Raw genomic sequence first — 26,088 nt, forward strand, 5'->3', positions numbered from 1 at the left:
ATGATTCTTGGCTCTGCCAATAATATTTGGAAGCGCATCTGAGCAAAGACTAAACATGCCTTGACATCAACATGTTTTGGTTCTATTCTGTTGGTTTCCATCCTTCCTTTGAGCATGTTCCAGGTACAGACTCCAGAGAGTATGCTTACAAAATAGTGCTAAGCTTTGTATCCATGTAGATTCCACTTTATATGCCTTTGTCTCCAAGGTGCAGTGTTGGTTGATTATAGAGAAATAATCTGGAGAAAACTTGCAATGTGTAAAGATTCTCAGGAGGCCATTCAGGAGGCAGACAGGGCTAGAATGGTTAAGAGTGTAGACCAAGTGTCAATGTGACCACAGTTTATTTCTGCTCTGCCTCATCAACTGTGGGGTGTTGATGATGTCACTTGGCTGCCAAGCTTCAACATCCTTATCCTTAAACCAAGTCTGGAAATCATTGCCCCACAGATTTGTTGTGAAGATGTAACTTAGTGAGATAATGTTTGTGCCCATGTCTGATTCTTAGGAATGCTCAGTCATCGGGAAATGTTATTATTTTTAAGAATCAGGGCACTGGCCTTTTGGGTATTATTTCTACTTAAGTAAAACAGTAACATCTTCTGAAATGACTTTACTCTTTAATTTCTGTTTATGTGTTCATGATCTTTGGTGATTTTCTTTATATTAATTGTTTAATAATAAAAATTAAATTGTTTACATAAATACAAATAGTAAAACCAAGGAACAGAAAATCAAAACAAACAAACAAACAAAAAAACAATAGGAATTTTGGTGAAAAGCACCACAGAGAAATATATCTAACATTCTCCACCAAGAGCAAGAAATCAGACTAAAACTTTTTGTATTTTTATTTCTGGCTTTCCTCCCACCAACTTCTTTCCTAACCATCACCTTGTACACACTCTTACTTTCCGATCTCCCACCAAGACTGCCAGCCTTTTTCTTAGCCCTCCCCACACTCTTAACTATTTGCTTTCTCTCACTTTGAGGACAGGGCCTATATCTCTCATTTCTGTTCCCCTAGTGCTTGCTAAAGTCCCTGACAAGTTACATGAGTATTAATAATTCCTAACGTTTATGAAATCATTAGCACATTTTATTTTCTTATCCCACCATTTCCTGCTTAATCCTCACAATTTGTTGTTATCCTCATCTGACAGGGTTAAAAACTGAGTCACTGGGAGATTATCCTACTTTTCAAGTAAGGGGCAGAGCCAGGATTCAAATTTTATGTATGTCTATTTTTTTTTTTTTTTCAATTGAAGTATAGTTGATTGATAGTGTTTCAGTTGCATAGTGAAGAACTTCAGTTTTATCTCCAAAGACTCCCATTGCAGCAGAGTAAAATCAAAAGTACTAGTCATATGACAGAGACCTACACTCTCCAGTCTCCACCTTGTCCACTTCTCAGTTGTCTCCATCTCTTTGTGACCCCATGGACTGCAGCATGCCAGGATTCTCTGTCCATCACCAATACCCAGAGCTTGCTCAAACTCATGTCCATGGAGTCAGTGATGCCATCCAACCATCCCCTTCTCCTCCTGCCTTCAGTCTTTCCCAGCATCAGGGTCTTTTCCAATGAGTCAGATTTTCACATCAGATAGCCAAAGTATTGAAGCTTCAGCTTCAGCATGAGTCCTTCCAGTGAATATTCAGGGTTGATTTCCTTTAGAATTGACTGGTTTGATCTCCTTGTAGTTCAAGGGACTCTCAAGAATCTTCTCCTACACTACAGTTCAAAAGCATCAATTCTTCAACTGTGTTGTACTCATCAGATATTTTCCCCATTTTTCCTACCATCCCACTTGAAAGTATAGAGCATAGCCAGAAGATACTACTCCTATTGCTCTGTCCCTCATTTGGACAGTATCAGTTTAGAAATTGGTTTATGCACTTGTATGTCATGAGCTGATATGCATCAAGAGAAGATACTCAAAATCTTATCCCTGCCCAATCAAAAAGCCCTTTGTCCTTATAGTATCATGCTAGCTGCAGAGGTGGAGAATGTCTGTTAGTTTGGTTATTTGAATTTACTTGTCTAAGTGCAAAACCTTACATTCCTCTTCCCCTCAAATGAGTATGAAGCTGTGATACTTGTGACTCAACACCCCAATGTAGGGAACTTAGGAAGCTGAGAGCAGACTCTGCAGAGGGGAGCCCAGTGCTGTTTCTTTGAGTTGCCTCTTTTAGCTGAGCCAGGCCCACCCATCTTCCCTGGATCCCTGGTCCCTGTTATCCTAGAAGCAGCAGGGAGCTTCCATGGTGGTCTCTCTTCCTCTCTGGCTCATCCCCGTCACTGCTGACCCTGTCAGAACTGGGGGAGGTGTGATGATAACAAGGACCTGGGTAGGAGCAGAGACAGGGGAGTGGGGACATAGACCATCAGTCATGGGGGAAACATTCAAAGATGAATACTATGTTCTTAAGAAGTTACTCCTCAACTTCTGTTCAAAATTTCAGGATGAAGTAAAAATGAAAATTCTTCTTAAATAATTTCCTTAAACCCAACAGGTAGCTGAAGTATGTGCATCCTTTTTGCTCAGGATCTGAAGTAGTTAAATATGTTCCCAAGAAAGAACAGTAGTTGAGATTATATGCAGGGAGCAGCCAGTTTACTTGAAGGAAAATAGAAAATGGAAGGAAGATGGAGAAGGGAAAAAGGAAGAATATTGGGGACCAGCCTCCCCTGGTGGCTCAGAGGTTAAAGTGCCTGCCTGGAATGCGGGAGACCGGAGTTTGATCCCTGGGTTGGGAAGATCCCTGGAGAAGGAAATGGCAACCCACTCCAGTACTCTTGCCTGGAGAATCCCATGGAGGGAGGAACCTGCTAGGCTAGAGTCCATGGGATCGCAAAGAGTCGGACACGACTGAGTGACTTCATTTCACTTCGCTTCAGCCTCCCCTCGCCTGGCCACGGTGCTTGTGTAAATCTCATGGAGACAGCTGAAGGATGAGAAATCACCTGCATGTGGGAATTAGTGTTGATAATTACAAAGTGTAACACGTTTTTATAAAAATCTGAAGTAGAATGGTGGTTATTCCCCTGACAAGGGACGCTTACCATTGTTTAGATGGTTGGTAGCCTTTGATCCTAAATTCAAGTTTTAAGGGAGACCTTAAATTTGGGTCTTGAGTTTTTTACTTCAGTTCAGTACTCGTTCTAAAATATTGTATGACTAGTGATTTTCAGTGCTTTGGAGGCATATTGGCCACTTAATCAACTTTTTGCAAGTAAATCTCCCTCTATAATATCTTTTTAATTGTGGATTTGCTCAGGGATATCTCTTTTTTGGTGGTGCACCGTGAGTTTTCTGTATTCATCTCTCTCACCAGACTTAAAACTAAGACCATATTGAAGGAAGGTTTGGAAGGCTTCCTAAGTATCATTCTTCCTCATGATTGGGGAAAAAAAAAAAAAATGTCTGTCTTCATCTTTCCTCTCAGGCTTTTGTGAAGTTAAGGAGGAAAGTCCAGCCCCAAGGCCAGGTGGGATTTGAACGTGGGGATTTGGAGCAGTTCTGGGTACCAGTGGAAGTGTCAGGTATCCTCTTGTTACCACACGTGTGCCTCCCCTTGTTCTGCCCCCTTCACTGAAATGAGCCTGTTGGGCTCTTCACTGCTGTTTATATTCATATGACCTGGCTTACTAGAACCTTCCAGAAGAAAACGTAAATGGCCTCCTTGAGCTTATGTACAGGATTCTCTCTTGAAGCCAAGAGGAGGCATATATTTCCAGAGTAATTTACTTGTGGCTCCTCCTGAAGCAGATGAATAGGAAGAACAATTTATTTATTTTTTTTCCTGTTTTTTTTTTTTAAATTTTTACTTTATTTTGCTTTACAATACTGTATTGGTTTTGCCATACATTGACATGAATCAGCCACGGGTGTACATGAGTTCCCAATCCTGAACCCCCCTCCCACCTCCCACCCCATATCATCTCTCTGGATTCACCAGCCCCAAGCATCCTGTATCCTGTATCGAACATAGACTGGCGATTCATTTCTTACCTGATAGTGTACATGTTGCAATGCCATTCTCCTAAATCATCCCACCCTCTCCCTCTCCCACAGAGTCCAAAAGTCCATTCTATACTATTTAAATTAAAGTATCATGACACAGGCCACAGTGGGTTTCAAGTCCTCCTCATCTTGCAGTTAATAACAGGGTTCTGTGAGGCAGGTCATCCTGACACACAGGTTAGAGAATGTGGGACCAGCTGATGCAGAATCAGAGGAGGTCTCTCTGTGGACAGACATGCTGCACACTCCAGGAGTTGATGTTCCCCTTGCACATGTGGGGATGTTCATTTCACACATGTGGAGAGATTTAAGATCCTAGAAGACAGTATGACCAATGGAGAAAATAGTCTAGATTATTCTTCAGTGCTTGTGTGTAAATATTTAATGGTTTGCTTTGAGGCACAATTGAAAAGACCCTGATGCAGAGAAAGATTGAGGGCAGGAGGAGAAGGGGACGACGGAGCATGAGATGGTTGGATGGCATCACTGACTCAATGGACATGAGTTTTGGTAAACCCTGGGAATTGGTGATGGACAGGGAGGCCTGGTGTACTGTGGTTCATGGGGTCACAAAGAGTCAGACACGACTGAGCGACTGAACAAACCTCTACTAACCATGCTGTTGGTATTTCCCAGTCGCACCAGGATTGACAGTTAATTTATGTATATCTTAATGTTAAGTTTCTTATGTAATTATTTCCTCAGTTTGTGTGAGTGTTTAAGCAGATATTTATTACCAGGGTGGTATTAAAAAAAAAAAATCTTCCTTTGTCTTCAGTATTTTCCTTAAGATGAAAAAAAACTTCTTAAATACTTTCTTTTGTTAGTGTTCAGTAGTCCAATAGATATTTTGTAGTACACTTTGTACAATGGAAAATTATTTTAGATATAGTTTTGTAAACATACATTTGCAACTTTATTATTAATAATTAATGAATTTAAATGTTTTTGTATTTTAATTTTGAAATTCTGTGCACATTGGAATAAAATGAAAAGAGGTTAAGGTAATGACATTCACTATTTTGGGGTATTTAGGAACCTGTTTTATTCACTGGAACAATGAGGAAAAATCTGGATCCCTTTAATGAGCATACGGATAACGAACTGTGGAATGCCTTAGAAGAGGTAATTTATTAATAGTAACTGTAATTAACTTGTTAACAGCAGTATTTGTGTGTTTACATTTAGAGCATTTCAGACAATTAAGGGGGAGCATATCAGTTTCACTCATTTGGTTTACCTCCTAGGAAAACAGTGATGACATGGGTGCACTTAAAAATGTGTGTATTGATGATGATGAAAATCAATAATATGAGACATGTTTTCATTTTAGCTATTTCCCTAGAACCCTGAACAAATAGATACATTATCTTGTCCTTAGCAGAGTACTCAATTAGATATTAAAACTGTGGGATCAAATTCTATTAGTGACCTAGTGAATTAATTACTCCACTATACTCCAATATTCATTTTATTCCTCTGGTCTTAGGAAACATCTACTAAGTGGAGACAATAGTAGTTTTTCCTTATTGACTAAAAGATGTAAACAAGATCATACTAATAAAATGTAGACGTTTCATAGGAAAGTGTTTATAAATGTAAGTTATATAGTCGGAATTGATGATTATTTATTGGCAATCATGTCATTTTAATGCTATAGCATTAATGCAGATAACAGAACCCTGGAACATCTGCTCAGCTTTTATATGGGCAGGTTCATTTCTAGAGAATTTTCTGTTATTTGTGTCATGTTTTCCCTTGCCCCTCTTCTTTGAATTTCCTTACACTTGCATGAAAAAAAAAACCTTTTTTGATTATTACGTTGCTGTCAGTTTGTATTTTTTTTTATTATGCCTTTATTTATTTATTTTTATTTTTTTTAGAAGACTTTTTTTTTTTTTATTAAATTTTAAAATCTTTAATTCTTACATGTGTTCCCAAACATGAAACCCCCTCCCACCTCCCTCCCCATAACATCTCTGTGGGTGATCCCCATGCACCAGCCCCAATCATGCTGTATCCTGCGTCAGACATAGACTGGCGATTCAATTCTTACATGATAGTATACATGATAGAATGCCATTCTCCCAAATCATCCCGCCCTCTCCCTCTCTCTCTGAGTCCAAAAGTCCGTTATACACAGCTGTGTCTTTTTTCCTGTCTTGCATACAGGGTCATCATTGCCATCTTTCTAAATTCCATATATATGTGTTAGTATACTGTATTGGTGTTTTTCTTTCTGGCTTACTTCACTCTGTATAATCGGCTCCAGTTTCATCCATCTCATCAGAACTGATTCAAATGAATTCTTTTTAATGGCTGAGTAATACTCCATCGTGTATATGTACCAAAGCTTCCTTATCCATTCATCTGCTGATGGACATCTAGGTTGTTTCCATGTCCTGGCTATTATAAACAGTGCTGCGATGAACATTGGGGTACATGTGTCTCTTTCAATTCTGGTTTCCTCGGTGTGTATACCCAGCAGTGGGATTGCTGGGTCATAAGGTAGTTCTATTTGCAATTTTTTAAGGAATCTCCACACTGTTCTCCATAGTGGCTGTACTAGTTTGCATTCCCACCAACAGTGTAGGAGGGTTCCCTTTTCTCCACACCCTCTCCAGCATTTGTTGCTTGCAGATTTTTGGATCGCAGCCATTCTGACTGGTGTGAAGTGGTACCTCATTGTGGTTTTGATTTGCATTTCTCTGATAATGAGTGATGTTGAGCATCTTTTCATGTGTTTGTTAGCCATCCGTATGTCTTCTTTGGAGAAATGTCTATTTAGTTCTTTGGCCCATTTTTTGATTGGGTCGTTTATTTTTCTGGAATTGAGCTGCATAAGTTGCTTGTATATTTTTGAGATTAGTTGTTTGTCAGTTGCTTCATTTGCTATTATTTTCTCCCATTCAGAAGGCTGTCTTTTCACCTTGCGTATATTTTCCTTTGTTGTGCAGAAGCTTTTAATTTTAATTAGATCCCATTTGTTTATTTTTGCTTTTATTTCCAGAATTCTGGGAGGTGGATCATAGAGGATCCTGCTGTGATTTATGTCTGAGAGTGTTTTGCCTATATTCTCCTCTAGGAGTTTTATAGTTTCTGGTCTTACATTTAGATCTTTAATCCATTTTGAGTTTATTTTTGTGTGCGGTGTTAGAAAGTGATCTAGTTTCATTCTTTTACAAGTGGTTGACCAGTTTTCCCAGCACCACTTGTTAAAGAGATTGTCTTTACTCCATTGTATATTCTTGCCTCCTTTGTCAAAGATAAGGTGTCCATATGTGTGTGGATTTATCTCTGGGCTTTCTATTTTGTTCCATTGATCTATATGTCTGTCTTTGTGCCAGTACCATACTGTTTTGATGACTGTGGCTTTGTAGTAGAGCCTGAAGTCAGGCAAGTTGATTCCTCCAGTTCCATTCTTCTTTCTCAAGATTGCTTTGGCTATTCTAGGTTTTTTGTATTTCCATACAAATCTTGAAATTATTTGTTCTAGTTCTGTGAAAAATATGGCTGGTAGCTTGATAGGGATTGCGTTGAATTTGTAAATTGCTTTGGGTAGTATACTCATTTTCACTATATTGATTCTTCCAATCCATGAACATGGTATATTTCTCCATCTATTAGTGTCCTCTTTGATTTCTTTCATCAGTGTTTTATAGTTTTCTATATATAGGTCTTTAGTTTCTTTGGGTAGATATATTCCTAAGTATTTTATTCTTTTTGTTGCAATGGTGAATGGAATTGTTTCCTTAATTTCTTTTTCTACTTTCTCATTATTAGTGTATAGGAATGCAAGGGATTTCTGTGTGTTGATTTTATATCCTGCAACTTTACTATATTCACTGATGAGCTCTAGTAATTTTCTGGTGGAGTCTTTAGGGTTTTCCATGTAGAGGATCATGTCATCTGCAAACAGTGAGAGTTTTACTTCTTCTTTTCCAATTTGGATTCCTTTTATTTCTTTTTCTGCTCTGATTGCTGTGGCCAAAACTTCCAGAACTATGTTGAATAGTAGCGGTGAAAGTGGACACCCTTGTCTTGTTCCTGACTTTAGGGGAAATGCTTTCAATTTTTCACCATTAAGGATAATGTTTGCTGTGGGTTTGTCATATATAGCTTTTATTATGTTGAGGTATGTTCCTTCTATTCCTGCTTTCTGGAGAGTTTTTATCATAAATGGATGTTGAATTTTGTCAAAGGCCTTCTCTGCATCTATTGAGATAATCATATGGTTTTTATTTTTCAATTTGTTAATGTGGTGAATTACATTGATTGATTTGCGGATATTGAAGAATCCTTGCATCCCTGGGATAAAGCCCACTTGGTCATGGTGTATGATCTTTTTAATATGTTGTTGGATTCTGATTGCTAGAATTTTGTTGAGGATTTTTGCATCTATGTTCATCAGTGATATTGGCCTGTAGTTTTCTTTTTTTGTGACATCTTTGTCAGGTTTTGGTATTAGGGTGATGGTGGCCTCATAGAATGAGTTTGGAAGTTTACCTTCCTCTGCAATTTTCTGGAAGAGTTTGAGTAGGATAGGTGTTAGCTCTTCTCGAAATTTTTGGTAGAATTCAGCTGTGAAGCCGTCTGGACCTGGGCTTTTGTTTGCTGGAAGATTTCTGATTACAGTTTCAATTTCCGTGCTGGTGATGGGTCTGTTAAGATTTTCTATTTCTTCCTGGTTCAGTTTTGGAAAATTGTACTTTTCTAAGAATTTGTCCATTTCTTCCACATTGTCTATTTTATTGGCATACAACTGCTGATAGTAGTCTCTTATGATCTTTTGTATTTCTGTGTCGTCTGTTGTGATCTCTCCATTTTCATTTCTAATTTTATTGATTTGATTTTTCTCTCTTTGCTTCTTGATGAGTCTGGCTAGTGGTTTGTCAACTTTATTTATCCTTTCAAAGAACCAGCTTTTGGCCTTGTTGATTTTTGCTATGGTCTCTTTTGTTTCTTTAGCATTTATTTCTGCCCTAATTTTTAAGATTTCTTTCCTTCTACTAACTCTGGGGTTCTCCAATTCTTCCTTTTCTAGTTGCTTTAGTTGTAGAGTTAGGTTATTTATTTGACTTTTTTCTTGTTTCTTGAGGTATGCCTGTATTGCTATGAACTTTCCTCTTAGCACTGCTTTTATAGTGTCCCACAGGTTTTGGGTTGTTGTGTTTTCATTTTCATTAGTTTCTATGCATATTTTGATTTCTTTTTTGATTTCTTCTGTGATTTGTTGGTTATTCAGAAGTGTGTTGTTCAGCCTCCATATGTTGGAATTTTTAGTAGTTTGTCTCCTGTAATTGAGATCTAATCTTAATGCATTATGGTCAGAAAAGATGCTTGGAATGATTTCGATTTTTTTGAATTTATCAAGTTTAGATTTATGGCCCAGGATGTATTTTAATGCAAACTATTTTGTGTATTTGCACTCATTTTACAAATCAATTCTACTGATGGAAGGAACCCTAGACTTCTAAGCCATAGACAGATTTCTAATTTTTCCTAGGACCTAGCTCAGTCTTTTGATTTAAAAAGTAAGAATTAGGATTTCTATACATTAATGATGAAAGATCAGAAAGAGAAATTGAGAAACTATTTCATTTACCATTGCAACAAAGAGAATAAAATACCTAGGAATTAACCTACCTAAGGAGACAAAAGACCTATGCTCATAAAACTACAAGATACTGACAAAAGAAATCAAAGATGACACAAACCAGATGGAGGGATATACCATGTTCTTGGATTGGAAGAAACAATATTGTGAAAAGGACTATACTAGCCAAAGAATCTACAGATTCAGTACAATCCCTGTCAGTTACCAATGGCATTATTCATAGAATTAGAGCCAAAAATTTTACAGTTTTAATGGAAATACAAAAGACCCCAAGTAGCCAAAGCAGTCTTAAGAAAGAAAAACAAAGCTGGAGAAATTAGATTCCCTGACTTCAGAATATATTATTGAGTTGGCAAAAAGTTTGTTCAATAAGATTTTATGGAAAAATTAATGAACTTTTTCGCCAGTTCAGTACAAAGCTATAGTAATCAAGATAGTATGGCACTGGCACAAAAACAGAAATACAGATCAATGGAACAGGCTAGAGAGCCCGGAGATGAACTCACATACCTGTGGTCAACTAATCTATGACGAAGGAGGGGAGAATATACAATGGAGAAAAGGCGTTCTCTTCAGTAAGTGCTGTGGGAAAACTGGACAGCTTTGTGTAAAAGAATAAAATTAGAACACTCCCTAATACTGTACACAAAAATAAACTCAAAGTGAATTGAAAACCTAAATGTAAGACCAGATACTATGAAACTCTTAGAGGAAAACACAGGGAAAACACTCTACATAAATAACATCTAAATGTTTGATTGATCTTTTCAACTCAGAGAAGTGTGGCATATCTTTTAAATTTGTTGTTGTTGTTACACAAATCTAAGAGATTGATTCTTCATGTTGGTTTGAATTGGTGTGTTTGTCATTTAGTGTCACCCTTCCAGAGAAGCTCTGAAATCTGTAATACACAGATGAGCCTTGACTGTGAGCAGGCAGGTTTGGAGGTATGACCATCTCTAGCCAGTAATTCTGGTTTCTGAAGGATGTCACCATTGAGTCTTTATATACTCACCCTGCTTTTCAGCGCATGTGAATTTTATTTTCTTAAATTGGGTCGATTGCTTCACCTTCTCCTGCCTGAAAAGCAGTGCACCTCTGATTTCATTTAAGTTTGTAAGTCTTTTATAGTAAAATTCTACAAGAGAAGAGGTATGTAGAGCATTTAACCATTAAATGTAAAGAGCGACAGGATGATCCACTACTCTTGAATTCATAGGACAAATTTAATGGTAAAATTAGGACACATCTTTAAAAAAAATAACTAGAAGTACTGGTAAATTATTTTTCTATTTGTTTCTCAGATTGAGACCTTTTTTCACAGATTCTCAGGTAGCATTACTCTATAATTTTACAACATATTGTTCCATGGACAGAGAGCCAATGTTAATCTAAATTATAAAATTGTGGAAGTGGTAGATAATAACTAAAATCTACTTCTATTTAAACTACATTTGAAACTTTCTATAAAAAGAGAGCAATGTGAGTTTATTTCACAAAGTGAAGTGTGTGGTTTCCATGTACTGTTTCTGGAATTAACCCTGTTAACTTTGGTGATATCACTTAGAGAAATCATCCCATCATTATATTTCTCTAGGAACTGATTCCTTAAGACTGTTCTAAAACAAAACTTACCAAATAATTCATTAAAAAACGTACACATGTGATAAATAAATAATTCCTAGAGACTCTGGAAAAGGGGGAGATTGATCACTCTAAGTTATTGTTATTCAGTTTCTAAGTCATGTCTGACTCTTTGTGACCCCATGGACTACAGCACGTCAGGCTTCCCTGTCCCTCTCCATCTGCTGGAGGTTTCTCAAGTTCATGTCCATTGAATCGATGATGCCATCCAGCCATCTCATCCTCTGTCTCCCTCTTCTTCTGCCTTCAGTCTTTCACAGCATCTCTTTTCCAATGAGTCAACTGTTCGCATCAGGCAGCCAAAATATTGGAGCTTCAGCTTCAGCATCAATCCTTCCAGAGACTCTTCAGAGTTGATTTCCTTTAAGATTGACTAATTTGATCTGCTTGTTTTCCAAGGAACTCTCAATAGCGTTCTCCAGTACCACAATTCAAAAGCATCAATTCTTCAGTGCTCTGCTATTGTCCAGCTCTCGCACCTGTAAATGACTACTGGAAGGACCATAGGTTTGATTATATGGACCTTTGTCAGCAGAGTGATATCTTTGCTTTTAAACACACTGTCTAGTTTTGTCACGGTTTTCCTGCCAAGAAGCAATCATCTTCTAATTTCAAGCCTACAGTCACCATCTGCACAGATTTTAGAGTCCAAGAAAGGGAAATCTGCCACTGCTTCTGTCTTTTCCCATTTTATTTGCCATGAAAAGAGGGGACTGGATGCCATGATCTTAGTTTTCTTAATGTTGAGATTTAAGCCAGCTTTTTCACTCTCCTCCTTCATCCTCATCAAGGGGTATCACTAAATCAATGGAGTCAGTTTTTAAGTGAACCAGAAACCTGAGTTATTAATTTGTAAATGATGCTTAACTGGATATGTGAACCCAAACTCACAGAGTTAACTTGAGAATGAGTAGGAGGGAACCACTATGTTTTCCTCTTTATGAACTTCAATTAAAAGGAAAAATGGCTTAGAAAATTTTTAAAAGTCCTTCAGTTCTGTTTCTTCCTTCTTCCTTAGCAGAGGTGGACATTCAGAAGGAAGACAGTCCTATGGATGCTGCCTGTCTCATTTTGGTTATTTTTGTAAATATGCTGAAAATACATTTTTCATGTACTGAAAAATTGCCAACTTACTGTAAACAGAAGCAGAAGATAGTAAGAAGAGATTGCAAGAATTCACAGAAGAACTGTACAAAAAAGATCTTCATGACCCAGATAATCATGATGGTGTGATCACTCATCTAGAGCCAGACATCCTAGAATGTGAAGTCAAGTGGGCCTTAGAAAGCATCACTATGAACAAAGATAGTGGAGGTGATGGAATTCCAGTTGAACCATTTCAGATCCTGAAAGATGATGCTGTGAACGTGCTGCCCTCAATATGGCAGCAAATTTGGAAAACTCAGCAGTGGCCACAGGACTAGAAAAGGTCAGTTTTCACTCAAATCCCAAAGAAAGGCAATGCCAAAGAATGCTCAAACTACCGCACAATTTCACTCATCTCACACGCTAGTAAAGTAATGGTCAAAATTCTCCAAGCCAGGCTTCAGCAATACGTGAACTGTGAACTTCCTGATGTTCAAGCTGGTTTTAGAAAAGGCAGAGGAACCAGAGATCAAATTGCCAACATCTGCTGGATCATGGAAAAAGCAAGAGAGTTCCAGAAAGACATCTATTTCTGCTTTCTTGACTATGCCAAAGCCTTTGACTGTGTGGATCACAAGAAACTGTGGACAATTCTGAGAGAGATGGGAATACCAGACCACCTGATCTGCCTCTTGAGAAGTCTGTATGCAGGTCAGGAAGCAACAGTTAGAACTGGACGTGGAACAACAGACGGGTTCCAAATAGGAAAAGGAATACATCAAGGCTGTACATTGGCACCCTGCTTATTTAACTTCTATGCAGAGTACATCATGAGAAACGCTGGACTAGAGGAAACACAAGCTGGAATCAAGAATGCCAGGAGAAATATCAATAACCTCAGATATGCAGATGACACCACCCTTATGGCAGAAAGTGAAGAGGAACTCAAAAGCCTCTTGATGAAAGTGAAAGAGGAAAGTGAAAATGTTGGCTTAAAGCTCAACATTCAGAAAAAGAAGATCATGGCATCCGGTCCCATCACTTCATGGAAACAGTGGAAACAGTGTCAGACTTTATTTTGGGGGGCTCCAAAATCACTGCAGATGGTGACTGCAGCCATGAAATTAAAAGACGCTTACTCCTTGGAAGAAAAGTTATGAGCATCCTAGATATCATATTCAAAAACAGAGACATTACTTTGCCGACTAAGGTCCGTCTAGTCAAGGCTATGGTTTTTCCTGTGGCCATGTATGGATGTGAGAGTTGGACTGTGAAGAAGGCTGAGTGCTGAAGAACTGATGCTTTTGAACTGTGGTGTTGGAGAAGACTCCTGAGAGTCCCTTGGACTGCAAGGAGATCCAACCAATCCATTCTGAAGATCAACCCTGGGATTTCTCTGGAAGGAATGATGCTAAAGCTGAAACTCCAGTACTTTGGCCACCTCATGCAAAGAGTTGACTCATTGGAAAAGACTTTGATGCTGGGAGGGATTGGGGGCAGGAGGAGAAGGGGACGACAGAGGATGAGATGGCTGGATGGTATCATGGACTCAATGGACGTGAGTCTGAGTGAACTCTGGGAGTTGGGATGGACAGGAAGGCCTGGCGTGCTGCGATTTATGGGGTTACAAAGAGTCGGCCATGACTGAGTGACTGAACTGAACTGTAAACTGATAAAAGTTCATCAGAAATTGGTGCTATTGGGGTGCTAAAAAGCAAAGGCAGCTCCAAAAACATAACCTAAGTAGTGCCTGAGGATGCAGCACTTAATCACTCAGAGGTTAAAAGGTCATAGTAGATTAAACTCTGGAAATGAATCATTGATGCGTTGCTTCTGTTAAAAAGCAAAAACAAAACACCTTAGATACTGGGATTTGGAATTAAGAGTAGAGTATGGACATTTCCCCATTTGCTCAGTGATAAAGAGTCTGCCTGCAGTGGTGGAGAAGTGGGGTTAATCTTTGAGTTGGGAAGATTCCCTGGAGGAGGAAATGGTAACCCACCCCAATATTCTTGCCTGGGAAATTCCATGGACAGAAGAACCTAGTGGGCTACAATACATAAGGTCCATGACTTAGCAACTAAACAATAACAAAAATGTCCTGTCAAAGCCAGAAAGAAATCATACAATTAAATGTCTGACATTGATTTTGTCTCTGTTAGGACACAAGTGTGTCTCATCAAACAGGAAACCAACATACAGAAACCTGGTCGTCAGCAGCCTCTGCATCAGGAACCACGTGGTTCAGTCCTTGCAGTGGCAAGAGGTCACATGTCCATTTCCCTGGGCCTTATATTAGGTAAACTTCATTTACCTCTGGCCCTGCTCTAGTAAAAGTTCTTCACCATTTGTTGATTGCATTTCAGTGTCTCCTTTTGGCCCACACCAGATTTTCTTTTTGAAAAGTAACAAATTTCCACAAAATTTGGAAACCACTTGACATCTGTGTTCAAGTCTTGTGAGGGGTGTCAGCACCTACTACATACAGTAAACACAGTGATGATAGAGACAGGCTGCCTTATAAGTTCAGTCTATTATTTTTAAGTTTTGCTGTATTCTTTTACTTTCCCAAGCTCAAAAATAATCTGAAGTATTCTATACTGAGATGTATAATTTTGAACAGTAATTATTTGTCTATTTTCCTTCAATTATAACCTTTTCAGTGCTTTCCTTTGTTTAAAGTGTGATATGATATCTTGGAGCCAGTTAATTGTTATAAGAATATATTTTTTTTACAATTATACTTAATAAGAAAACAGTTTTATGTATAAATTATTTATCCATATGAATTCAGTTTCTAATTTACAGGAGAAGATATGTCATGAAGTTAGTCACTTATGTCTTCATTCCATTGTTGCTGTTGGTTGCATCTGACTCTTCTGCAACCCCATGAACTGTAGCCCACCATGCTCCTCTGTCCATGGGATTTTTCAGTCAAAAATACTGGAATTGGTTGTGATTTCCTTAGCCAGGGCATCTCACCCAGGATCAAACCCAAGTCTCCTGCTTGGTAGGTAGGTTCTTTACCACTGAGCCACCAGGGAAGCCCACCTTCATCCAGCCAACAAATATCTACTGAGAGCTGCTTAGGCAATGTTGCAGATTCTTGGGTTGTCACGGTTGTTAAGAGACAAAATGTCTGTCCTTCTGGAGCTGAAATCCTCCTAGAGAAGCTGAAAAGCAGACCAATGCATATGTAAAAAAATCTCAGTGCTGATAGATGCAAAGGAGAAAAGTGAAGCAGAACATGAGGAGAGGCTAGCTGATAACATTATTAATAATGGGCAATATCTATTAATCTGTTACAAACTCTGCATGTACTGACTCATTTAATATTCTTAACAATGTTAGGAGATACACACCTTTATAATTATAATATTATAGTCTTATTTAGAGTTTAGGAAGCTAAGATAGAGTAGGTTCAGGAATTTGCCCGGTTGGCACAGCCAGGCGACTTATCCTAAGGCTGCCTGGCTTCAAGTCTCCAATTTGTTTTTGTTTGGCTGAAAAAAAAGAAAGAAAGAAAGAAAAGAAAAAGTCAACAAAAGAGTAAAAAATGCAGTATTTAGATGCAATCTCAAAAATGACAGAATGATCTTGGCAAATTTCCAAGGGAAACTAGTCAGTATCAGAGTAATCCAAGTCTATGCCCCAATCAGTAATGCCAAAAAAGCTGAAGTTGAACAGTTCGATGAAGAACTACAAGACCTTCTAGAACTAAAAGCAAAAAAGATGTTCTCTTCATCATAAAGGACTGAAATACAAAAGTAGGAAGTCAAGAGATACTTGGAATAACAGGCAAGTTTGGCATTGGAGTACAAAATGTAGCAGGGCAAAGGCTAACAGTGTTTCCAACAGAACATGCTGGTCATAGCAAACACCCTCTTCCAACAACACAATAGATGACTCTACACATGGACATCACCAGATGGTCAATACTGAAATCAGATTGATTATATTCTTTGCAGCCAAAGATGGAGAAGCTCTATACAGTCAGCAAAAACAAGACCAGGAGCTGACTATGGCTCAGATCATAAACTCCTTAGTGCAAAACTCAGGCTTAAATGGAAGAAAGTAGGGGAAACCACAAGCAATTCTGATATGACTAAAACAAATCTCTTACAAATTATACAGTGGAAGTGACAAGTAGATTCAAGGGATTAGTTCTGATAGACAGAGTGCCTGAAGATCTGTGGACACAGGTTTGTAACAGTCTACAGGAGGTGGTGAACAAAACCATCCCCAAGAAAAAGAAATGCAACAAGGCAAAATGGTTGTCTGAGAAGGCCTTACAAATAGCTTAGAAAAGAAGAGAAACAAAAGGCAAAGGAGTAAAGGAAAGATATACCCATCTCAATGCAGAGTTCCAAAGAATAGCAAAGATAGATTAGAAAGCCTTTCTAAGTGATCAGTGCAAAGAAATATAGGAAAACAATAGAAAAGGAAAGACTAGAGATTTCTTCAAAAAATTAGCAATACCAAGGGAACATTTCCTGCAAGGATGGGCACAATAAAGTACAGAAACCATATGGATATAAAAGAAGCAGAAGATATTAAGAAGAGGTGGCAAGAATACATGGAAGAACTATTAAAAAAAAAAAAAGGTCTCAATGACACAAATAGCGACAATGGTGTGATCAATCACTTAGAGACAGATGACCTGGAGTGTGAAGTCAAATGAGCCTTATGAAGCATCATGATGAAGAAAGCTAGTGGAGGTGATGGAATTCCAGCTGATCTATTTCAAATGGGTGAACACAGTTCCACCCATCAACAGAAAATTGGATTAAAGATTTACTGAGCATGGCCTCACCCTTCAGAACAAGACCCAGTTTCCCCCTCAGTCAGTCTCTCCCATCAGAAAGCTTCCATAAACCTGTTATCCTTCTGTCAGAGGGCAGACAGACTGAAAACCACAATCACAGAAAACTAACCAATCTAATCACATAGACCACACCCTTGTCTAACAATGAAACTATGAGCCATGCCCTTTAGGGCCACCCAAGACCTATGGGTCATGGTAGAGAGTTCTACAAAATGTGGTCCACTGGAGAAGGGAATGGCAAACCATTTCAGTAATCTTCCTTGAGAACTGCATGAACAATATGAAAAGCCAAAAAGATAAGGCACTGAAAGATGAACTCCCTGGGTTGGTAGGTGTCCAGTAAGCTACTGGAGATCAGTGGAGAAATAACTCCAGAAAGAATGAAGAGATGGAGCCAAAGCAAAAGCAACACCCTGTTGTGTATGTGACTAGTGATGGAAGAAAGGTCCGATGCTGTAAAGAGTAATATTGCATAGGAACCTGAAATGTTAGGTCCATGAATCAAGGCAAATTGGAAGTGGTCAAACAGGAGATGGTGAGAGTGAACACCAACATTTTAGGAATTGGTGAACTAAAATGGGCTGGAATGGGTGAATTTAACTCAGATGACCATTACATCTACTACTGTGGGCAAGAATCCCTTCGAAGAAATGGAGTAGCCATCATAGTCAACAAAAGAGTCCAAAATGCAGTACTTGGGTGCAGTCTCAAAAACGACAGAATGATCGGTTTGTTTCAAAGGCAAGCCACTCAATAACATGGTAATCCAAGTCTATGCCCTGACCAGTCATGCTGAAGAAGCTGAAGTTGAACTGTTCTATGAAAACCTATAAGAACTTTCAGAACTAACACCCAAAAAAGATGTCCTTTTCCTTATAGGGGACTAGAATGCAAAAGTAGGAAGTCAAGAATCACCTGGAGTAACAGACAAATTTGGCCTTGAAGGACAGAATGAAGCAAGGCAAAGATAACAGAGTTTTGCCAAGAGAATGCACTGGTCAAAGCAAACACCCTCTTCCAACAACACAGGAGAAGACTCTACACATGGACATCACCAGATGGTCAAAAGTAAAATCAGATTGATTATATACTTTGCACCCAAAGATGGAGAAGCTCTAAACAGTCAGGAAAAACAAGACTGGGAGCTGACTGTGGCTCAGATCATGATCTCCTGATTGCCAAATTCTGATTAAATTGAAGAAAGTAGGGAAAACCACTAGGCCATTCAGGTGAGATGTAAATCAACTCCCTTAAGATTATACACTCCCTTAAGATTATACACTGGAAGTGAGAAATAGATTTAAGGGACTAGACCTGATAGAGTACCTGAAAAACTATTGACAGAGGTTCGTGACATTGTACAGGAGACAGGGATCAGGACCATCCCCAAGAAAAAGAAATACAAAAAAGCAAAATGTCTGTCTGAGGAGGCCTTACATATAGCTGTGAAAAGAAAATAAGTGAAAAGCAAAGGAGAAAAGAAAAGATATATCCATGTGAATGCAGAGTTCCAAAGAATAGCAAGGAGAGATAAGAAAGCCTTCATCAGTGATCAGTGCAAAGAAATAGAGGAAAACAATAGAATGGGAAAGACTAGCGATCTCTTCAAGAGAATTGGAGACACCAAGGGAACATTTCATGCAAAGATGGGCTCAATAAAGGACAGAAATGGTATGGACCTAACTGAAGCAGAAGATATAAAGAAGATGTGGCAAGAATACACAGAAGTGTACAAAAAAAGATCTTCATAACCCAGATAATCACGATGGTGTGATCACTCACCTAGGGCCAGACATTCACATTGAATGTGAAGTCAAGCTGGCCTTAGGAAGCATGACTACGAACAAAGCTAGTGGAGATGATGAAATTCCAGTTGAGCTATTTCAAATCTTAAAAGATGATTCTGTGAAAGTGCTGCACTGAATATGCCAGCAAATTTAGAAAACTTAGCAGTGGCCACAGGACTAGAAAAGGTCAGATTTCATTTCAGTCTCAAAGAAAGGCAATGCCAAAGAATGCTCAAGCTATCCACAATTGCACTCATCTTATATACTAGGTTAAAGCGTCTGCCTCCAATGTGGGAGACCCGGGTTTGATCCCTGGGTTGGGAAGATCCCCTGGAGAAGGAAATGACAACCCACTCCAGTATTCTTGCCTGGAGAATCCCATGGATTGAGGAGCCTGGTGGGCTGCAGTCCACGGGGTCACAAAGAGTCGGACACGACTGAGTGACTTTACTTTACTTTACTTTCATATACTAGTATAGTAATGCACAAAATTCTCCAAGCAAGGCTTCAACAATACATGAACTGTGAAGTTCTAGATGTTCAAGCTGGTTTTAGAAAAGGCAGAGGAACCAGAGATCAAATTGCCAACATCCGATGGATCATCAAAAAAGCAAGAGAGTTCCATAAAAACATCTATTTCTGCTTTATGACTCTGCCAAAGCCTTTGGCAGTGTGGATCACAATAAACTGTGGAAAATTCTGAAAGAGATGGGAAGACCAGACCACCTGACCTGCCTCTTGAGAAATTTGTGTGCAGGTCAGGAAGCAACAGTTAGAACTGGACGTGGAACAACAGATTGGTTCCAAATAGGAAAAGGAGTACACCAAGGGTGTATTTTGTCACCATGCTTATTTAACTGCTATGCAGAGTACATCGTGAGAAATGCTGGGCTGGAGGAAGCACAAGCTGGTATCAAGATTGCAGGGAGAAATATCAATAACGTCAGATATGCAGATGATACCACCTTTATGGCAGAAAGTGAAGAGGAACTAAAGAGCCTCCTGATGAAAGTGAAAGAAGAAAGTGATAAAGTTGGCTTAAAGCTCAAAATTTAGAAAATTAATATCATGGCATCTGGTCCCATTACTTCATGGAAAATTGATTGGGAAACAGTGGAAACACTGACAGATTTTATCTTTTTGGGCTCCAAAATCACTGAGGTTGGTGACTGCAGCCATGAAATTAAAAGATGCTTACTCCTTGGAAGGAAAGTTATGACTAACTTAGACTGCATATTAAAAAGCAAAGATATTACTTTGCCAACAACAGTTCATTTGTTCAAGGCTATGGTTTTTCCTGTAGTCACATATGGATGTGAGTTGGACTATTAAGAAAGCTTAGTGCCAAAGAATTGATGCTTTTGAACTGTGGTGTTGGAGAAGAAAGACTCTTGTGAGTTCCTTGGACTGCAAGGAGATCCAACCAGTCCATCCTAAAGGAAATTGGTCCTGAATATTCATTGGAAGGACTGATGTTGAAGCTGAAACTCCAATACTTTTGCCACCTGATGTGAAGAACTGACTCATTTGAAAAGATGCTGTAAAAGATTAAAGGTGGGAGGAGAAGGGGCAGACAAAAGATGAGATGGTGGAATGGCCTCACTGACTCAATGGACATGAGTTTGAGTAATCTCTCGTAGTTGGTGATGGACATGGAGGCCTGATATACTGTGGTCCATGGGGTTGCAAAGAATCAGACACGACTGAGTGACTGAATTGAACTGAACTGATTTCAAATCCTAAAAGATGATGCTGTTTAAGCGCTGCACTCAATATACTAGCAAATTTGGAAGACTCAGGAGTGGCCACAGGACTGGGAAATGTCTGTCTTCATTCCATTCCCAACGAAGGGCAGCTCCAAAGAATGTTCAAATTATCAAACAATTGCACTCATCTCCCATGCTAGCAAGGTAATGCTCAAAATCCTTCACGCTAGGTTCAATAGTACATGAACCAAGAACTTTGAAATGTGAAAACTGGATTTAGAAAAGCCAGTGGAACTGGAGATCAAATTGCCAACATCCAATGGATCATCAAAAAAGCAAGAAAATTCTGAAAAACATCGGCTTCATTGACTATGCTGTAGCCTTTGACTGTGTGGATCACAACAAACTGGAAAATTCTTAAAGAGATAGGAATACCAAACCACCTTACTTGCCTCCCACGAAACCTGTATGCAGGTCAAGAAGCAACAGTTAGAACCGGACTGGGAACAGCTGGTTCCAAAGCAACAATTTGGACTGTTTCCAAATTGGGAAAGGAGTACATCAAGGCTATATATTGTCACCTTGCTTATTTGACTTATATGCAGAGTACAACATGTGAAATGCAGGGCTGGATGAAATTGGCATCAAGATTTCTGAGAGAAATATCAATGATGTCAGATATGCACCTGACACCACCCTAATGGTAGAAAGTGAAAAGAACTAAAGAGCTTCTTGATAAAAGTGAAAGAGGAATGTGAAAAAGCTGGCTTAAAGCTCAACATTCAAGAAACTAAGATCATGACATCCTGTCTCATCACTTCATTGCAATATATGGGGAAATAGTAGAAACAATGAGAGACTTTATTTCCAAAATCACTGCAGATGGTGACTGCAGCCATGAAATTAAAAGATGCTTGCTCCTGGGAAAAGGAATTATAAAAAATATAGACAGAACATTAAAAAGCAGAGACATCACTTTGCCAACAAAGTCCATGTAGTCAAACCTATGGTTTTCCCAGTAGTCATGTACCAGTGTGACAGTTGAACCATAAATAAGGCTGAGCGCTGAAGAACTGATGCTTTTGGACTATGGTTCTGGGAAAGATTGTTGTGAGTCCCTTGGACCACAAGGAGATCAACCAATCAATCCTAAAGGAAATCAACCCTGAATTTTCCTTGGAAGGACTGATGATGAAGCTGAAGCTCCAATACTTTGGCCACCTGATATGAAGAGTTGACTCATTGGAAAAGCCCCCGATGCTGGAAAAGATGGAAGACATGTTGAGAAGGGTACAAAAGAGGACAAGATGGTTGAATGGCATCACTGACTTAATTGACATGGGTTTCAGCAAACTCCAATAAATAGTGAAGGGCAAGGAACCCTGGTGTGCTGCTGTCCATGTGGTTGCAAAGTGTTAGACATGACTCAGCGACTGAACAACAACAACCTATATCCATATGATGGGGGAAATAAGATGTTGTGTTTTATTTTTCATGTGTTTTCATTCACTACAATGCATTTATGACACTGAAGAAAATGCACTTGATTGGTCCACTGTTTATAGGATTAAACTTGGGAAAGAACCATCATCAGAATAGACTCCAGGATTACTAATGTATAAGGGGCAGTTTGCTGTTGTTTGAAACTTGCATATATTAAACTTTAGAAAATAGTAAAGGGCCAATAAGATTATATCTTCATAGAACCAGATTTTCTGTAAAATTTTTGAAAGTTTTTCTCTAGTGTACCAACTCCTATGCAAAATGTACTTTTGGAATCTTGACTCAACAATAAAGATCCTTTTAACTTTTCTGTTTAAATCACATTGGGAGAAATAGCTTCACTTTTTGAGAGAGTTCCTTAACTAACCCCTAGGTGGGACTTCTGATAGATGTTCTGTGATGGGAATGGGGGAAACTGAGATCTTTCTGTTCTGAGTTGACTCCACCATCTTTCTCAGTGAACACTCATTGGAAGGAGCTCTCCCCATCACCTGTACATGTAAAATACTTAAGAAGTCCTGAGGATGTCAAAGCTCTAATATCTAAGAGGCTTGTCTACTTCAGTAGCAGTTTGCTTAGAAAAATGTCATTTTTTCTGTATCCACAGGTACAACTTAAAGAATCCATTGAAGGTCTTCCTGCTAAAATGAATACTGAATTAGCAGAATCTGGATTGAACCTGAGTGTTGGTCAGAAACAACTGGTTTGCCTTGCCAGGACTATTCTCAGGAAGAATCAGATATTGATTATTGACAAAGCCACATCGTACGTGGATGCAAGGTGTGGAGCTGAGCCCCAGGAAATCTTGAACTGACTTGTAAATGTGGTAAATGGAAAACATTTAGTGAATCTTCGAAATGTTTCTAAGTGTTTGCTTGGCCTCATGGATATCTGTTGATAATATTAATTCCAGAAAACAAAGGAAAAAACCAAGATATGTTATATGGTGTTAATGTTGTTATGAGGCACCCTAGAAAGTGGAATTCCTAAATCCAGCTCCTGATAGTTTCAAGCAATTTGGAGGGAAGACTAATTTTCCATCATTTCATGAAAAATAGTAAATTTTTAAGTAGACTTTTTATACTTAGTTTTTTAGGAATAAGACTAGATGTTAAAAGTATTGATTTTTAAAAACATTGTAAAATATAATAGGATATTTTTAAGTCTTAAGTCTGCTTTTCCTGTCTTTTGAACTAAATCAACCTCTTTGTTTCTAGAACTGATGAGTTAATACAAAAAAAAATTCGTGAGAGATTTGCCCAGTGCACTGTGCTGACCATTGCACACAGGTTGAGCACCATTATTAACTCTGATTGGATAATGGTAAGACCCTCATCATTTTTGCTGTTTCCAATTATCTTCAATTTTCAATGTATCCTTCCTTGTAAAATTCAATAGAAACATCCATAAATTTTTCTCTTAGTTTCTTCTCTCATTCCTGAAAATTACTCAAATACTTAACTATACTTTTAGAATGCACTATTAAGTAATATATCCAATAATCTTATATTTTCATACTAAAAGCTTATTTGAGTTGTCACTTTTTTTTAATGATGGCCGACCATTAAAATATTCCAAACCCAAGTTATAGCTCCATATTTTAGTGGCTCAGAACATAGTCATTTTCTCTGTGTCATAGTTGTTTCAGCATTTTTGGATTCCCTTATCAAAAAAATTGACTCTAGTTTAGACTGTCAGGAGGTTGATGGCTAAAGTGGTAGAATTTCTCAGGAGTCCGTGAGAAGAAAAGGTCTAGTGAGAAAAACAGTATTTTTTACCTGAAAGGATTTAATCTAAGAAAGGTATTACATAGAGATTAGAGGACTAGAAAAATGAAACACTGGGGTAATGATTTTAGAAAGCAGCTACCATAACCTCGGACAAATCTCCAGGCCGAGAACTCGGAAGAGAGGCCCTAAAGAATTGATGCTCAGACGTCCAAGGAGAGGTCACTGCCCGGTTGCTGGTCATATTTGTGAGGGAGCAGGATGAGGCTGGTTCTCCATGTGCTAATAGCTGGGAGCTGGAGCAGGTCCCAGTGCTGAGGTGCCGCTAGTTGCAGAATCAGGTAGCACATTAGCGGTGTTTCCCACCTTCAGTCTCCCTCTAGTGCCCCCTACTGGCAGGACCTAACAAAGGCCACCTCTCAAAAGAGTCTCTGAACTATTGCAGTGACTTGCAGAGACCCACCTTCTGCATCACAGATGACAGTTTGGAAAGAAAGGCAAATCAGGGATGAGAGACTAAATAAACAACCAGTGAGTCTTTTACACAATAGCTCTGTTCTGCACACATGTCAGGCTCCAGGCTTTGGTCTCTGGATATCTGTCTAGTATCTTCCTTCCAGGTTTGGTTGGCTCTTTCTTCCTTAGGAATTTAATATTTCCTTCCTTAGCTCTATTTCCTTCCTCCATCTTTTCATCTTCTCTCTCTTTTTTGTTTTATCTCTTTCCTTTTCCTTTCCCTCTGTTGCTTGCTCAGTTTCAATAAATGTTAGCATGTGGCTTTATAAAACAAGTAAAGCATCCCTCAAAGGAAAAACTTCGGGCAGCAAATAATCTCAAGGAATAGAAGATACTTTACGGTATTTTGATGGTCCATATAAAACAGGCAATAATCACTAATGAGTGGCAGTAATACCCAGAGTTCTTTATATCTGATGATAATAGAACTACCTCTTTTGACTTGGACAGTTCCTGGAATATTGCCTCCCACCCTACCTCACGTGCATTGTCAGATGGTACATCAGTGGGGTCACTGAGTAGATACCAGGCTGTCAGCACTGAGGCAGTGCCTGTAGCCTCACTCCCTGAGCTGGACGTACACAGGGGTGAGCTCTGGGGAGGCAGATGACAGGAGTGGGGCATCCCCAACCAAAGGGATGCTCTAGGCTCCAAACATTTCATCCGGTTACCTGGACTAGACATCACAGTAGGAAGTGGGCTCAACATGCAGACTTTCATGAGGAATGGGGTGACATTCAAGACTGCCCAACGGTGACTCTTAATTTCTAGAAATGTTTTGTGTCAGGCATCCTTAGTCATTCATTTTGTGTTTTTGATGCAAATTGGAAAAGTAACATTTTATTTCTAGATTTTACATCAGTTTGTTCTTACCTGTCAACATTGCACTTCAAAATTGTCCCCTAAAGCTCCATTCTTCCATTATAAATAAATGATGCTGTGAAATTTACCTATTTCAAGCCCTTTGTCAGGCTTTAGACATAGCAGCAGAAAGATGGCTTGATCTCCAGCTCAGTTCAGGGTCTGTTCAATTAAATTCTTTGCTCCTAAATGTACCCTGAAGATTTATTTTTGGTTTTTGGTATTATAGCATTAATGGTAGCAGATTCTTTTTATTATCTAATTCTTAGAAATACTGTCACCTTGGAATGTGTGTTTGGTTAGGGAAACTGAGGAAGGACAGAATTTGGATATGTCACCTGTTCTCTAGTCTTTCCCATTTTTTTGTTTTTCTCTATTTCTTGGCATTGATCATTGAGGAAGGCTTTCTTATCTCTCCTCGCTTTTCTATGGGATTCTGCATTCAGATGAGTATATCATTGCTTTTCTCCTTTAGCTTCTTTTCATTTATCAGCTATTTAAATAACCTCAGATATTCAGATGACACCACCATTATGGCAGAAAGTGAAGAGGAACTGAAGAACTTCTTGATGAACATGAAAGAGGAGAGTGAAAAAGCTGACTTAAAACTTAGCATTCAAAAAACTAAGATCATAGCATCCAGTCCCATCACTTCGTGGCAAAGAGATGGGGATACAGTGGAATCAGTGACAGACTTTATTTCCTTGGGCTCCCAAATCACTGCAGATAGTGACTGCAGCCATGAAATTAAGACACTTGCTCCTTGAAAGAAAAACTATGACAAGCCTGCT

At 38.8% G+C, this 26,088-nt stretch overlaps 1 protein-coding gene across 1 annotated transcript in view; it reads left to right on the top strand.

Moving 5' to 3' along the window:
- The window catches only part of LOC138089046 (ATP-binding cassette sub-family C member 4-like), a 197,552-nt gene that overhangs the window by 167,929 nt on the left and 3,535 nt on the right, over window positions 1-26,088 (top strand). Inside the window, exons 29-31 of the mRNA XM_068984369.1 lie at window positions 5,061-5,150; window positions 22,801-22,973; window positions 23,411-23,516. Of these exons, the coding sequence (XP_068840470.1) occupies window positions 5,061-5,150; window positions 22,801-22,973; window positions 23,411-23,516 (369 nt within the window). The remainder of the gene's footprint in view (window positions 1-5,060; window positions 5,151-22,800; window positions 22,974-23,410; window positions 23,517-26,088) is intronic.

The sequence above is a fragment of the Capricornis sumatraensis genome, chromosome 12 (genome assembly GCF_032405125.1).
Source record: "Capricornis sumatraensis isolate serow.1 chromosome 12, serow.2, whole genome shotgun sequence".
Lineage (NCBI taxonomy): Eukaryota > Metazoa > Chordata > Mammalia > Artiodactyla > Bovidae > Capricornis > Capricornis sumatraensis.